Source organism: Macaca thibetana, chromosome 2, assembly GCF_024542745.1.
Source record: "Macaca thibetana thibetana isolate TM-01 chromosome 2, ASM2454274v1, whole genome shotgun sequence".
NCBI lineage: Eukaryota > Metazoa > Chordata > Mammalia > Primates > Cercopithecidae > Macaca > Macaca thibetana.
In genome coordinates this window covers 121732615-121747274 of record NC_065579.1, presented here as the reverse complement: position 1 = coordinate 121747274, position 14660 = coordinate 121732615, and the positions used below count along the sequence as shown (strand labels likewise).

At 39.4% G+C, this 14660-nt stretch overlaps 1 protein-coding gene across 2 annotated transcripts in view; it reads left to right on the top strand.

The window, feature by feature from the left end:
- SUCLG2 (succinate-CoA ligase GDP-forming subunit beta) overlaps nucleotides 1-3138 on the top strand; it is a 257299-nt gene extending 254161 nt beyond the window's left edge. Inside the window, exon 10 of one of the 2 annotated variants that reach the window (XM_050781306.1) lies at nucleotides 2770-3138. In XM_050781306.1, the coding sequence (XP_050637263.1) occupies nucleotides 2770-2904 (135 nt within the window). In that variant the 3' untranslated portion in view covers nucleotides 2905-3138. The remainder of the gene's footprint in view (nucleotides 1-2769) is intronic. The other variant, XM_050781307.1, reaches the window with a different exon arrangement.
- The last annotated feature ends 11522 nt before the right edge of the window (nucleotides 3139-14660 follow it).

Sequence of the window (14660 nt, the reverse complement as noted above, 5' to 3'; positions counted from 1 at the left end):
CTTCCCTGAGGACAGTTGATGATATTTTATCCTTCTGCATATCCCAAGAACTTAATTCTGTACCTGGTACAAAGGAGATGTTCATCAGGTGTCTGTTGAAATTAATTCATTCATTGTTAAACCATTATTCGTACATGATTATGCCATGTCATGGACTGTGCTGGCTACTGATCATTAAAAAATGGAAAAATACATAATCTTTGTCTTAGAGAAGCACAAAGATGATCCAAACACAGGAGTTGCATCTTGGGGTTGGGGAGAGGAAGGTAAGAGGAGAATCAAGTACATTGGAGAACAACAGCTATTCATTTCTCAGTAAGTCTAACAAAGCCATTTATTCCTCTGCAGTTAGAAAAGAAGGCTTTTCCTGGAGTTCAGCACCAACTAAAGTAGTTGAATTTTAGGCACAAGTGGTTGTATGAAGAGTGTCTATTTTTAACGTCGGACTCTTAATTAAACACGAGATACTGATACATGAGAGACTTATGGGAACTGATGCCAATTGAGGCAACACTGATTCACAGCTCCTGTTTGACATTTACTCCAGGGACTCACCCACTAAGTAGAGTTGAATCACAGGGTCTCAAGCCCCTTCTGTCCTTTTCGCTCCTATCCCTCACTCCTGCCTGTTTAGGTGAATTCACATAAGAGTATCATGTGAACTATAATCTATAAAATGATCATAAAGCTTTAGATGGGTTAAACAGAGTCAGTGATTCTAATTTCATGAGAATTCCCTGAGAAGTTGACATCCGAACTTGTCCTTAAGGAACGTGCAGGCCGGAACATGGCAGAGGCATGCAGGTGCCAATGTGTGTTTTACTAGAATGCCAAGTTCCTCTGCACAAACCTTACTGAGCCTCAGCAGGTCCTGAGTTTCTATCACGGACCCCGTGGAGTCGTTCTTGCTCCTGAATGTTTTTCTTCTATTGTTCTGGCAAGTTCCTCTCCATCCCACAGTTATTTGGAAACTGCTGCTGTACCAAGTCTCAATACTAACAGCATTTAATAGCTGTCATTAGAAAGCAAGCTTCTGCTTACCAGTCGGCCTGCTGTGAATGGTAATGGGAGATTTCTTTTTTGGGAGTAGCCCCAATCTCTAATTGGTTTGAAAAATATTGTTCATTTCTTTGATTCTTAAGACATTACCTTTTTGTTGAACTTCAATAAGTTTGTATTTCCATTATATTTACATAATGGAAATACAATAAGTTTGTATTTCCATTATATTCCATATTCAGCATGAGCTGCAGTCTACTGAAAAAGGTTTTCTTACTTGCTCTCTAGGTAACCTGCCCACTTTCATCACTGCTTGCTGAATAAATGCATGTGTAAATATCCATTAAGTACATTTAAAGCCATGTGGTAAACATTTCACATGTATTATCTCATTTAGGCCTTTCAGCATCCTGTGGGCTAGGTCCTCTTTTTATTCCTGTGATACAGATGAGGAAATGTTCAAGAGAGGTTCTGTAAGTTGCCCAAGGTCCCAGCCCTAGCAACTGACATCAATGAACAAATCAGTAGGCAATCTAGGGGGCTGACTTTGGGCCTGGCCACAGCCACATGACAGCTGTGTGACCTTGGGACAATATTCCCTGAATGTACCCGATGGCTTTCTCAGCTAGAGAGTCAACCTTCACCGTACCTTATGAATAGGGTTCTGGAAAGGCTCACTATAAAAATAAGGATTTGTGTAATCCACTTTCTAAACAGTTAAATGCTATACAAATGTAAGATATTCTCTTCTCATATGTTTAGTGTAGGTAATTTAACACACTGAAATAATGGGATTTTTATGCAGCACATATATATATGCTTTACAATTAGTGTGGCATAATTTAATTGTGACTCTATTGTTGGAATTTTGATGCCTCCAGCTTGATGAATAGCCATTTTTCTGTGGGTGTTATCAATTAATCTAGGTAATGAATTCTCTTCATTATCTCGTTCTTCATGTTAATTATACAGGATTTTCTGATGCCTATTTATCAAGTCAGGACAAGTAGAGTTTGTTTGTTTGTTGATTTTTTTTTTTTTTTTTTTTTTTTTTGGCCCACATGCCTTTGAATATGGAATATGTACAAGCAAGTTAACATGACGGGTTTACATTTACATTTCTGAGAAGCTCCAGTCAGTAGCTTGACTTTCCTTACATTGTTACTTATGCTATAAGCTTGCATCTCCTTATTTCAAGAGTCTTTTTCTTAATCAAAAAGGTTACTGTCTAAGATAATTAAACTATCTCTGATTTTTGAGAACATAACTTCTAGCATATCAAAGAGGTATTAAGGAAGCATGAAAACATTTGAATCTTTTTTACCTTTTAATACAAAACAATAAATGGTTTCTAATTTTGAAATATTGTGTGAGGCACCATGACATATAAAAATGTAATTGTAAATCGGGAGGAAAAAAGCCTAAGTGCAAGAAATTTTAAATGATACTACTTATAAAAAGAATAGACAATATTTTCAGAAAAAAGAAGATATTATATAATAGACAAATGAATGATGATTAAATTCATTTTGAGTTCAAAAGAGTGATTGATGGGAAAATTTGGTAATGTTATGTTGTGATATTTATTAATTCATTACTAATATGAGCTTGCTTAACATGTTATCAGTCTTTTTTGTATTTTGTGCTCTGTTTAAAACAAAAACAAAAAACAAGGAGTCTTATCTTAATGGTCTCTATTATTTAGCCAGTTGTTTTTGAGACTGTTGGCGATCCGCATTTTGATGGGTAACTTTTTATTTTTGATTTCAGGTTGAAGCCATCCTTGTCAATATTTTTGGTGGTATCGTCAACTGTGCCATCATTGCCAATGGGATCACCAAAGCCTGCCGGGAGCTAGAACTCAAGGTGCCCCTGGTGGTCCGGCTTGAAGGTGAGTCATGGTAGATTTCCGCTGTGCCAGTACCCTCTCTCCAAGATCAGATGACCAGCATGTTCTGGATTCACAGACTTCCTAATAGAAGGAAACACTGGATTGTATAATATGAAACAAACGCAATACAGCAGGATTTCCCTGGGCCTCTAACAAACTAATGTGGGTTGTAGCTCTCCAAGTATGGCAAGTGTTACGATTCTCCAGATATCCCAAACTTACTTCAGAGTGAAAGCCCTTTTATTTATGAATCATTTTATGAGATTAGTGTTTGGGGAAAAACACTCTGAGAAATGTTTCTCTGAGAATTATTCATCATAATTAAGGATCCCAAAAAACTTTGGTTTTTTGGCTTATATTTGTCAATATTTACTTGATTTAATTGATAAATAAATTTAATAACTGAAATTTCTTGGAATTTAAAAAATTCTTAAAAAATAAATTGTATATTTTTATAGTATTTTTATATATCAGTATGTATTACATATTTTGTGAAAATAACTGTTTTTAAAAAGTTTTAGTAAGAATAATGATATTGTTTTACAGGTTTGTAAATCCTTTTCACGTCTAGATTATCTGTATCTACATAAAATGTTATAACATGTTTTGGTTGAAGTATATGAAGAAAATCTGGCCTCAGAGACATACGTATTTAAAAAAAAAAAAGAGTAGTTTTGTCTGTCTGTGTGTTTGTTTGTTTGTTTGTTGCCCAGGCTGGTCTTGAACTCCTGGCTTCAAGTGATCCTCCTGCCTCAGCCTCCCAAAATGTTGGGATTATAGGCTTAAGCCACCACACCCAGCCAGGGGGAGTTTTTAATGCTCTTTTCATATAGTTTTGAATATTCTTTGGTATTACACTAAAAGTCTATAGCTTATAGTTTATTGAAAATTAGTGTCCATGTGAAATCTGAAACTATCTCGATGAATTTTTCATATTCCATTAAAAGCCATTGATCTGTCTTACACATTAAGTGAGTTTTATCCATGTATGGTTCAAAATCATTCATTGATTATCCAGAAATTTATGATTATGCAGATCTTCCAAAGGTTGTCTCATTTCAATGTACAATATCAAAAAAAAAAATCACATGCATTAATATTACCACCATCATATCAGAAAAGCTTTTTATTAGGAAGCTGTTAAGTTCACAGGGCAGGTGCACATTGTCTAGAATTTGAATTTCACTTTATAGTGCAAATTTTATCAACCACAAGACAGTTAAGTTGTTTTCCTTGATGGGACAGACTCACTTCACTCATGTTTAAGAAAATGTCTGCCAACTAACCAACTCAGAGCAACTATAGTGTGTCAGTCTTTATTCCAAGAAATTTCATGGAATTACAGCATTTCATGGAAAAGCGAGCAGTTTAGCTTGATACCCAGACGATTGCACAAACACTTTTCCTCACAACAGTTCAGGATGCTGCAGAAGTGCTTTATGTGTGTTTATCATTTGGTCACAAAGAGAATCAAAAAGATGTGTACTCAAGGGTTGAGGTTTAGTGAAATAATTTTTTTTTTCTGTACTGTGAGTGTGTGGTAGTAAAAAGTACTATGATCAGTCGGGGTAGTGGTGCATGCCTCTAGTCCCAGCCAATCAGGAGACTGAGGCAGGAGGATTGCTTGAGCCCAGGAGTTCAAGGCTGCAGTGAGCTATGATCATGCCACTATACTCCAGCCTGGGCAACTTAGCAAGACCCCATCTCAAAAAAAAGTACAATGATTACTAGCAAAGTATGGTGCCACTGCCTTGATTCCATGATAACATGCCAGCAGTTTTGCCTACCATTACTTTTGACCTATCAGTACAAATGTCAACATAGTATTCTCTTATTGTTGTTATTACTACCACTATTACTATGAAAGCGGTTTTTACCTTAAGGAGCTCCCCGCAACCCCGTCTAAAGTGTGTTAGGACGTTTTCTCTAAGGTGAGGCAGTTGATGTCTAACATGGGATAAATTCAATTACTCACGTTATCCTAGGGGTAAAATGAAAACCCAAAGGGCCAAATATAGTAGATTATTTACCTGGAAATTAATATATTAGATCTAAGAAAGCTAGCCTAACTAATACTTTGATCAGGTCCTGTGAGCCTTTGTCTAATGTTTACGTGTGGTAAAGTTTAAGCATTAAGAAGTGTTTTTTAGACAATGGAGCAGATTTGAGGCTTGATGGCAGCGTGGGCTTCCCTCAGTGTCTTACTTGGTTTAAGTTGATGATGATGAACTGAACACCAGGAGGAAGGGGGATCTGCAGGGAAAATGGGGAGAGGATGTGAGTGATAAGGCAGGAGAGGTGAAATATGTCACTGTGAAGTGAAACTGGTCCCAGTACGGACACGTCCACAGGGGACAGTGAAGGAGGAAGGAGATGCAGAGGTAAGTGGGCACTGGTGAGGCAGAGAGCAAAGTGATGAACAGGACATGCAGAAAATAGAGACCTGGAGAGTAGGAAGAGAAAGGACAATGAGAATCAAACATACAGAAGAGCAGGGGCATGCACTGACAAAAACATCAGACCCTCCTCCAAGAGCCATGTCTCCAATGACAGCAGCATGAGAATGACCTCGGAGAGGCTGGGGGTGGAGGTGGGAAACAGGTCCGTCTTACCTTGCAAGGGGACAGGGCTTGAATAAAGAACAGAAGATGGAATATTAACTCTGTACAGAGCATACGTTGGAAACAAGCACTGGAGAGAATGCCTAAATCCAGAAAAGTGCAAAGAGGCCAGGGGACATCATCAGACACAGAACGGGACCCTGGCTCGGATCTGCATTCACCCTGCCTAGAACAATTAATTCCACCACTCAGCCAGGGGCCCCTGTTCTCCACGTATTCTGGGTGTTAGCGGCAAACCTTGGGCTCTAATACGCCGAATGAAAATGTTTTCAAAGCTACTCAGCCCAGAGTCAATCTACCGAGGCTGCCTTTTTGATAGGAGGTAAAGGCATTATCACTGCTCTCACTTCTTTGTCTTAGAACCTAGCATAACTGAAGACTTGAAGAATGAATAGCCACCAAGCATATGGGACACAGCTGAAAACTCTGTGACTGCGTCTGAACTCTTTAATACCCATAGGTTTCTTTCTCTCCTCCAGCAGACCAAAGGATCACATACCATCCTGTAGCAAATAGGAGTGCAAACTGTGACCTTCTTAGCATACCGAGTCCATGCTGAAAAGGACACGATTTGTACTCTTCTATTTGTGGCTCCAATTTGTCTGTATTTCAGAATCCAGGATAAGAAAGTGTCCACCCAGAGGAGGTACAGTGCCTAGTCAAGAAAGCGAAAGACACAGAATGTGTTTATAGTCACAACAACTTTAGAGAGAGTTTAGGGAATGTTAGAGAGATTGGTAAGAATGAAGGGGGTGGGATAATTGTTTTTAAAGATATTTGGCAAAAGAAAGACAAAATGTTTATGTTGCTGAAACAAACCTTTTGGTATTGGGTGGAAAATAAAATTGAGAAGATTTGGCTAAGAGAAACGGGATCCAGTCTACAAATTATCTGGAGGTTTATTATTAGTATATTAAGAGCTCAATTTGGAATCATAATGCACACCTGAGAAACAAGCAAATTTCTCTTCAGAAATATCTGAGACAAAGAAGTTTCCTCCAGATTTAAATGGGACAGTAATAAAGAAAAATGAATTCTTAAAAAAATTATTATATGATGTTGGTGGATTCTGATAAAGAACTATAAAACCACTGAAAACATTTTGTATACTGTGTTTGGTTGGCCAAAACGCTTTGTACACTCACTGTATAGAGCTGTCAATAAATGCACATTTCTCAACAGTTTCATGGGTTGGGCCAAGTTAACTGTCTAGGTAATTTTTGTGCCAAGTTTTGTATACATTTCAAAAAGGAAAAAAAGAAAACCTCATTTCAGGTAATTTGTTCTTTATTCATACCAGAAACAATTGGTTGCAAAGGCTGAATTTCCCCCAAATATGTAGCTGTTCATTTCACCCAAGAGTCTTTTGAATAAAAATAATCCTCTGTCTCAGTTGGTGAGTTCTATTCTGATAAGGCAAGTAAATACATGTAATTATAAAGTTACCATTTTCAAAGAGGAGAATAATCCTTTCCTGATCCACTGGTAAAACAGCTTGTAATTATTATACAGCTGAGAACAAAGTTTTGTCCACAAAATCCTACTACACCAAGCCTGATTTGATTGATTAAGACTTTTCTCATCAGGATATTTTTAATACATTGTGGGAGGGCAACAGAATCTTTAAACTGTGGGCTACATGTTAGAGAGACTTATGGCAAGGATCCTGGATCTTCTGAATGGTCACAGAACAAACAAGAAGGCCACTTACTGTATTCACAGGAAATAGATACTAGTAACAAAATGTGCCATTGGGTTTTGAAATGTCTGCTATCTGGGTCACTGAAAATCTCACAGTTCTTCAGACTGTTGTAAACATGTGGCAGCATGCCTGAAACTTAGAAAGTACTTAATAAATATTAGCAATAGAAATTATTTACCATTGTAATTCAGTCTCTGGTAACATTTTTCCATCACATCTCATTTTTAGTGTCACTTGGCTTTGTAATAGCTACTGGGATGACAAAGACCCCTTTTTACCTCACTCTCCCTAGCTAGACAATGGTGTGTGTTCTGGGAGTCTGAGCCAATTTTAATATTGATACGAATAAAGAACCTTGAGAAATTCATCCATCAAAACAGAGTATAGTGTAATGTCAGGTCAAATAGAAACTACCACTAAAAGTGTCCAAAATGTTCCCATCTGTTTGTACCACTTTATCTTTCTTTGTCCTTGCAGACAATGAAGACTTGCTCTATTTAGAAACAACAGAAGGAACCAAATCATACTCTAAGGTTGGATAAACTACAACTAAACGTAGAGAAAATTGTGGGAGAATAAGAATTTATGTTTTGACGTAGAGGAAAGCAAGTGAAAAATTTAGATGGAAGATAAAAGACATTTCCCAAAGGTCCCTGTCATTGGCAACTTTTTCTCCACTGGAAGTACTGAGAACCACTATTTGTGACAAGATATTTTTGTTTTGGTTGTTTTTCATTTTCACTGAGCTGTCCCTGCAGAAAAGCAGTTTCCTGTGCAGCCAGTTCTGCATGTGGTTTATGAAGGGCCTTTAAAAGGAGCGTAACTTCTCCTTTTGTCTGTCACATCTCTCCTTGGATGGTCCTCTGTATTCACACGTCTTTCCCTACATGCATTCTATCCAGTGTTGCAGCTTCGTCTCTGATCCTCTCCCACGCTCTTATTGAGTTCCCTTTCTGACGTTCCCAAGTCCATCAACTATGCCATCATTCTCCTGGTTCACAAATTTAAATTCCTTAGATTCCCCTTGTTCTCTCATCTCCTTTCCTCTCTGCTCTTGCATCCATGTCACTTTATATCTGTGGCAATTCTGCTTGGGTTTTTGGTTCTACCTAATGTCGTTAACTCGGTACCTACTCAGTTTTCCCACTCTCTTCTTTTAGCCATAACATATTGCTATAAAACCATTACTCTCTCCAGGACAGCCTTCTGATCTACCCAGGTGCTGGGCTTCAGTTTTTACCACTGTTATGACCCCAGTACCAACTCTCAGGTATGGATGATGACTTACTTGATGACTGACTTTTGATCCTCTACTCACTCCTTCCTTCTTCCTTTGCATTGATTCAAATCTTACCTATCCTCCAGACTCAACTTGAAAATTCTCCTTTTATACTACTTTGCTAACTCACATCTCTAAATCTACTATAACTATAATAGTCCATGTTGAATAAGCATAAAAGTGGGTTGTGCCAATGAAAGTGAGCAAAGCTACTCTAGACACTGACTTTAATGGAAACATTATCAGGAGTCTGTATTTCCTTAGTCTAAAAAGCATTGCCTTGATTTGCATTTAGTTCCCTTTATGGATAATACCTTCTCCAAATTTCTGCATTGTTTCACCTATGATCAGTGCCAAGAGTACAGTTATAACAGAATGCTTCATCTTCCCTTTGTTTATTATGCATGGCCAATACAATGTTGGGATAGGTCTTGTCTTGCTATGGGGCTCCTGCATTCGCAGAAATCACACATATGAATATTAGTGAGTATCCCTGGTAGTTTCACGTTGAGTGTGAGAGCCTGTACCTATCCGAGGACGTTTATCACATGATGCCAATTTCCACAAGAAGAAGAAAAGGACACCAGCTAGGACTCCAGAAATGTCCAAAGCTCTCTTCCTTTTTCTCTCTTGATAAAGATCCCAGGTTCTTATAATAAGAGAGGAGCTATAATAGTGGAAAGAGGGTAGTGGCTGAGAAAGGTCACTATGTGTATTTTTCTTTACATAAATTTGGGAGACAGTGCCCTCTTTGATCTCATCCCGAGCTATCACATTCAATTCCTTCATGATCCAGTGGACATTGTGAAGTTATCAATATTTCTGAAGATTCAGCAAACGAGTCTGGTGGCTGTCTGGGATCCCCTGATGGCTACTTCTACTAAGATAGAAGCAGTTCCTATTAGCAGGTAACACTTGTTACCGTTTTATAGATATCATCTTATATTGTTAATTTTTTCCATTTTATTTTCCCAGCCATCTAGTAACTGACATATTTTTTTACATCTCTCTTGATCCTCTTTAATGCCTAAAGCTCATTGACCTGCACATGGTATTTACTAATATACTAATTAACTAATTAAAAAACCACAGGCATAAACCTTGGAAGTACATTTACTTAAAAGATGCAAATCTGAACATCTAACAAATTTAGAAATGTCAAAGCTGCTTCTTAGTATCTCAGGCAGACCTCTGGTGCAATCAGCAGAGACTATTAAGAAAAATAATCTTTGAATGTGGTATTTTGCATATTTCAGCATGAATATCGTCTGGGTATTATAAAAATTATTTAATTCTTCTGGAATACTAAGCAGAGTATGAAAATAAAAGATGCACTCCTTTAAATCTTTTGGGAAAAGTTTAAGGCAGGGTAACTAGCCTTTCTAGAAATGTATGAATAACTAACACATTGTGGGCCGTTGTGACAACTCAGGCACAGAAAGGATCACCAGAAAGAATGGGTCAATCATAGTGTGCATTCATTTCTAGTTATTTCCAGTGACAAACAATAATATAATTTGCTAATAGAGACCTGTCCCCCTTTAAGAACAGGAGAAGAGTAGACTCTTAAAATCTGAGGGTCTCTGATCACTTTGACCCTGGAAACAGTCTGACATCAACATTTTAATCAGAAATACACCAATACTGATGCACTCATCAACTCCTTGATCAACTTTTTTTCATTGTAGCTTTGTCAGTTATTTTCCTTTTATGACTTTTATTGGGATCAATTATGCTGCATTTACACTTCTAAGAAGATGTAATTCATTGGTATGTTTTAATGTTCATATTAGGCTTTGCTGACTGGAGTGTGTGCTATTTTCATTTTTCCTTTGTGATTATTATTTCTATCAAGTCCGTATTGTGCAGATCTAAGCATGTGAGGCAGACAGTCTCAGGGAAGGAGAGAGAAAGGAGAGTGGCAGAGAGTGGAAGAAGAAAGAGATACAAAAAGAGAGGCAAGCACGGAGAACAACACAGGCTACAGCTGTTTGGGAGTCTTAATGTCAAAGGATGGGGGTACACCAGCAGGGTCAAAATATCCTTGGACTTTTTCGGTCTCCAGGGAATTATGGCTCTAACACAGAGCTTGGGAAAACTGAGCTGTTCCAAGATTGATACTGTAAATGATATGGCTTGACTCTGTGTCCCCACCCAAATCTCATTTTGAATTGTAATAATCCCCACGTGTTGTGGGCGGGACCCTGTGGGAGATAATTGAATCATGGGGGTGGGTTTTTCCTGTGCTGTTCTTGTGATAGTGGATAAGCCTCACAAGATCTGATAGTTTTACAAAGGGGAATTCCCCTACACATGCTCTCTCTTGCCTGCCACCATGTAAGACGTCCCTTACTTTTCCACCATTATTGTGAGGCCTCCCAGCCATGTGTAACTGTGAGTCAATTAAACCCCTTTCCTTTATAAATTACCCATTGTTGGGTATGTCTTTATTAGCAGCGTGAGAACAGATTAATACAGTAAATGATGACTCAGTGGGGCTGCTTGAGTATAGTAATCTGAGTTTGTTGATGAAGTATACAAGACTTTTGGATAGTTATCATATTAAAGTGTCTGCTACTGCTTTTACTGTAGTGGTTCTCAGAGTATGGTCCACAGAACTGATTTTCTCACTCCTTTGTGTTTTTTCTTGGTGCCTCTGAGACCTTCTGGCCTCTCAGGAAGGCCATCTTGATCCCACGGTGTTCCCTAACAGTCCAGATCCCATAGGTAGCCAATCTAATTAGCTTATCTAATAGTCACCACTCCCGTTGTCCACAGCTCATCCAACCAAGCCATGGGGTTAGGGTCTTTGAAGGGGCCCAACAGACCCTTTTCCACCTGGGTTCTGATCCCAGTGAGAAATAAAATAGACTGAGGAAACAAAAATAGTACCTTCATCACCAAAGGAAAAAGTAGTTGGAGGATGCACCTTATTGTGTGACCAACAGTGAGCTCCTTACTCTGAGCCCCAGAATTAGGCAGCTTTGTAAACCCAGTCACAGGCACCACTGGACGTCAGTGTACCTTCCACCCCAGGATGGAACCCAAGGAGCAGAGGATGACCTGGACTCACTCTGAGTGGCATATCCCTAAAAGGAAGGCCAGAGGAAGGGGCGGGTCTATCCATGCCAACTTTCTCCATTCGAGTATTCAGTCAGCTCCCTACACCATCACCAATCCCAGATGGAGCCAGTGATAGGCAAAAAGAACAGGAGGGCTTACACTAATGACTGTCCCTCTGCATCGAAGGAAACATCCCCCAATGCACATCATCGGTCTTATCTGCCCCAGGAGTGGGCTGCCTTTGGTCGGGTGGCTGCCCCACTCTAGGCTGTGGTCATCCCTTCAGGAACAAGAGCCTGAAGTTGCTTCCCTGAGCAGCAGCTGTGGGTGTGGCCATTTTTATAAGGAGAGGTTTTAAAACTGGGCAGGTACCAGGACTGGCATATCCTGAGTGCTGCCTTATGGTATCAGGACACCACTGTGTGGTCTCGGGTATCTTCTGAGTGAGTAGTCAGTTCATTTCTTCCTGCCTCAATTTCCACTTAAAAGTCATATTTGATGAGCCATCAAAAAGAGCGAGCGAGCACATAGATATCAGGAGGAGACATACACGTGATTCAGTCTGTAGCATCTTGTAGAGGCTTAGTGTGTCCCGCTAAGACTCTTCCAGAGAGCGCCACCTTGAGGCTGTCCTGAGGCAGAACTACCTACGGGGAAAGACTTCATGAGAAATGTTTTAGATGAGGGAAGACAGCTTTCATCTCATGCCACCTTCTCTTTATTGGCAGTGGCTGCCTGAGCAGTGCTGTGCCAAGAAAGATTCTGAGGCTATATCCCAGCTCAGTGGAAAAAGAGTTCTATGATCTTTCCAACCACACATGTGGGAAGGGGTGGAGGGAGTGGAAATTCGAGCCAATATTTGCCATTGTCGATTCAAAGAGACCATAGGTGGGCTTTTTCTCTCCTAGAAGTATAGCTTCCCACCACTATATCAAGAGTCGGAAGTAGGGACTGCAAGCTTGGAAACACCAGATGAAGATGATTCTTGTCTTCACCTGGCCCTTTAGCACAAGGCCAGAAATTTGGATTGTATAGAGCAAAGGTCTGCAAACTTTTTCTGTAAAGAGCAGGATTTTAGGCTTTGTGACTGTATATTCCCTATTGTGATTACTCAGCTCTGCCATTGTAGTGTAGAAACAGCAATAGACGATAGGTAGAGGAATGGACATGGCTGTGCCACAGTAAATCTTTTTTTACTGAAAACAGATAGTGGAACAGATTTGGCCCATGAGCTATAGCTTGCAGATCCCTGGTGTAGAGAAAAGGCCAGGAGCAAGACCTAAAATTCTGGAAAATCTTCATGTTGTCTGTGTCTAAATCTCCCTCTCCCCTAAGCTCTGAAATGTCTCATGAGAGTCAAGTAAGAATTTGGCAGGCAATATTAAGCTCTTAGAATCTGACTTCCTCCCAAGGAAAATATTAGCAATGAGGTCCACTCAGTCATTTCCCCACATAAGGACAGGATCACACTCAGTGACGCAGTGATGAGGGTGATTCCGTCTCAGGCAGTAATGGTGTACCACAGTCAGCATTTTCGACAAAAGTCTCACACTGTTAAAATTACCTTTGAAAATTTCTTAAATCATCCATAAATTAGAGTATGCATGCCTTGAAAGCTAGCAGGAAGGTTCAAGGGAAGCATGAAAGGTAAATTCACATGCAGATGTCTGGGTGTATAAAACAGCCCTTCTTTAAAAGAATTGTCTTATCCTTAGCAGATGATGGCGGGTAAGCATAGAAGTGTAAGGTGTTCTTGCTTGCCAGAGGGTTCATTCCATTCTAGTTTAATATTAAGGCTCCTTTCACTTTGGTTAAGTATCTATGTTGCTTTTTTTAAGGGTTAACATAATTGAAAGCATAAGCAACTAGCATAAGCTCTCAGTGAATATGTTAAACTTGATCCTAAGCCTTGCTTGCATGATCATAGCACATACACATCATTCTTTGAAACTGTGTAGAAAAGAACCTAGCCATTGGCTTCCTGCTACTGGAGCTGGGGGCTCCTTCTGTGATAGTCCGAATAACTATCACATTCCTACCCCAAGTGTTGATTTCTTCTTACTGTGCGAGAAGAAATCATCGAGGAAATTAGGTGTGGGTACAACACAGCCACACAGAATATCTTATGTCATCTTTAATCTTCATAAAATGTTAGGGGTGCGAAGCATTTAGTTAAGATACTCATTCAAGGAGAAATATAAAGCCTCAAAGCTGCAATAACTTCCCCAGGTTGTTCAGCTACTTGGGAACAGAACCGGGTTTAAAATCTCAGCTTCTTCCTCTGCAAAATGGGAATAAAAATAGGGCAACTCTCTAAGGTTGTAAGGAGCCGATGAGTTTTTAAATAATTTGCAATAGTCCTTGGCTTAGTAAATGTTATCTATCCTTATTATCATCTAAACCCTTGTCGGTATCTCGACTGAGGCCACATGGATGGCTAATGATGTTGGCTGCCAAGCATGGTGCTAGGTATTTGGCACATATCATCTCAAACAAGTAAGAGCTGCTGACATAGCAGAAGTTTTCCCTCTGATTCTCAATGAATTATTCTGTTTCTGACATAAAATAACAAGGCAAAAGAGACATGAGAAGTTATCTAAATTTATAGGTCACCAAGAAAATGGACCTCCTCTATCTGATTGCCACTTGAAAGGAGACTAAGGGAGGAAGAGCAAGGGTACAGGAGCAGTGGACATTTGAGGAGGAATTTGCTGCTTTAGAGAATTTGGCTTATTTCCACTGAATTCCCCTCTCCCAGTGGGGGGAAAAGACTCAGTTATTTCCAGCAGAGGGGCTGAAATACTTCAGGCTTTTGAGGCCATACTGTCTGCACCACAGCGACTGACCCCTCCCATTGCAAAGCACAAGCAGCCACTGATGATCTCTAAGCAAATCAGTTTGGCTGTGTTCCACGAAAAAGTTATTTATGGATGCTGGAATTTGAATTTCATGTAATTTTCATGTATCATAAAATGTTCCTGTGATTTTTTTCCTCCTAGCTATTTAAAAATGTAAACCCTATTCTTAACTTGCAGGTGATACAAAAAGAGGCAACTGGCTGGCTTTTTGCCCAAAAGCTAGAACTTGCCAGCCCTGACTCGGAGC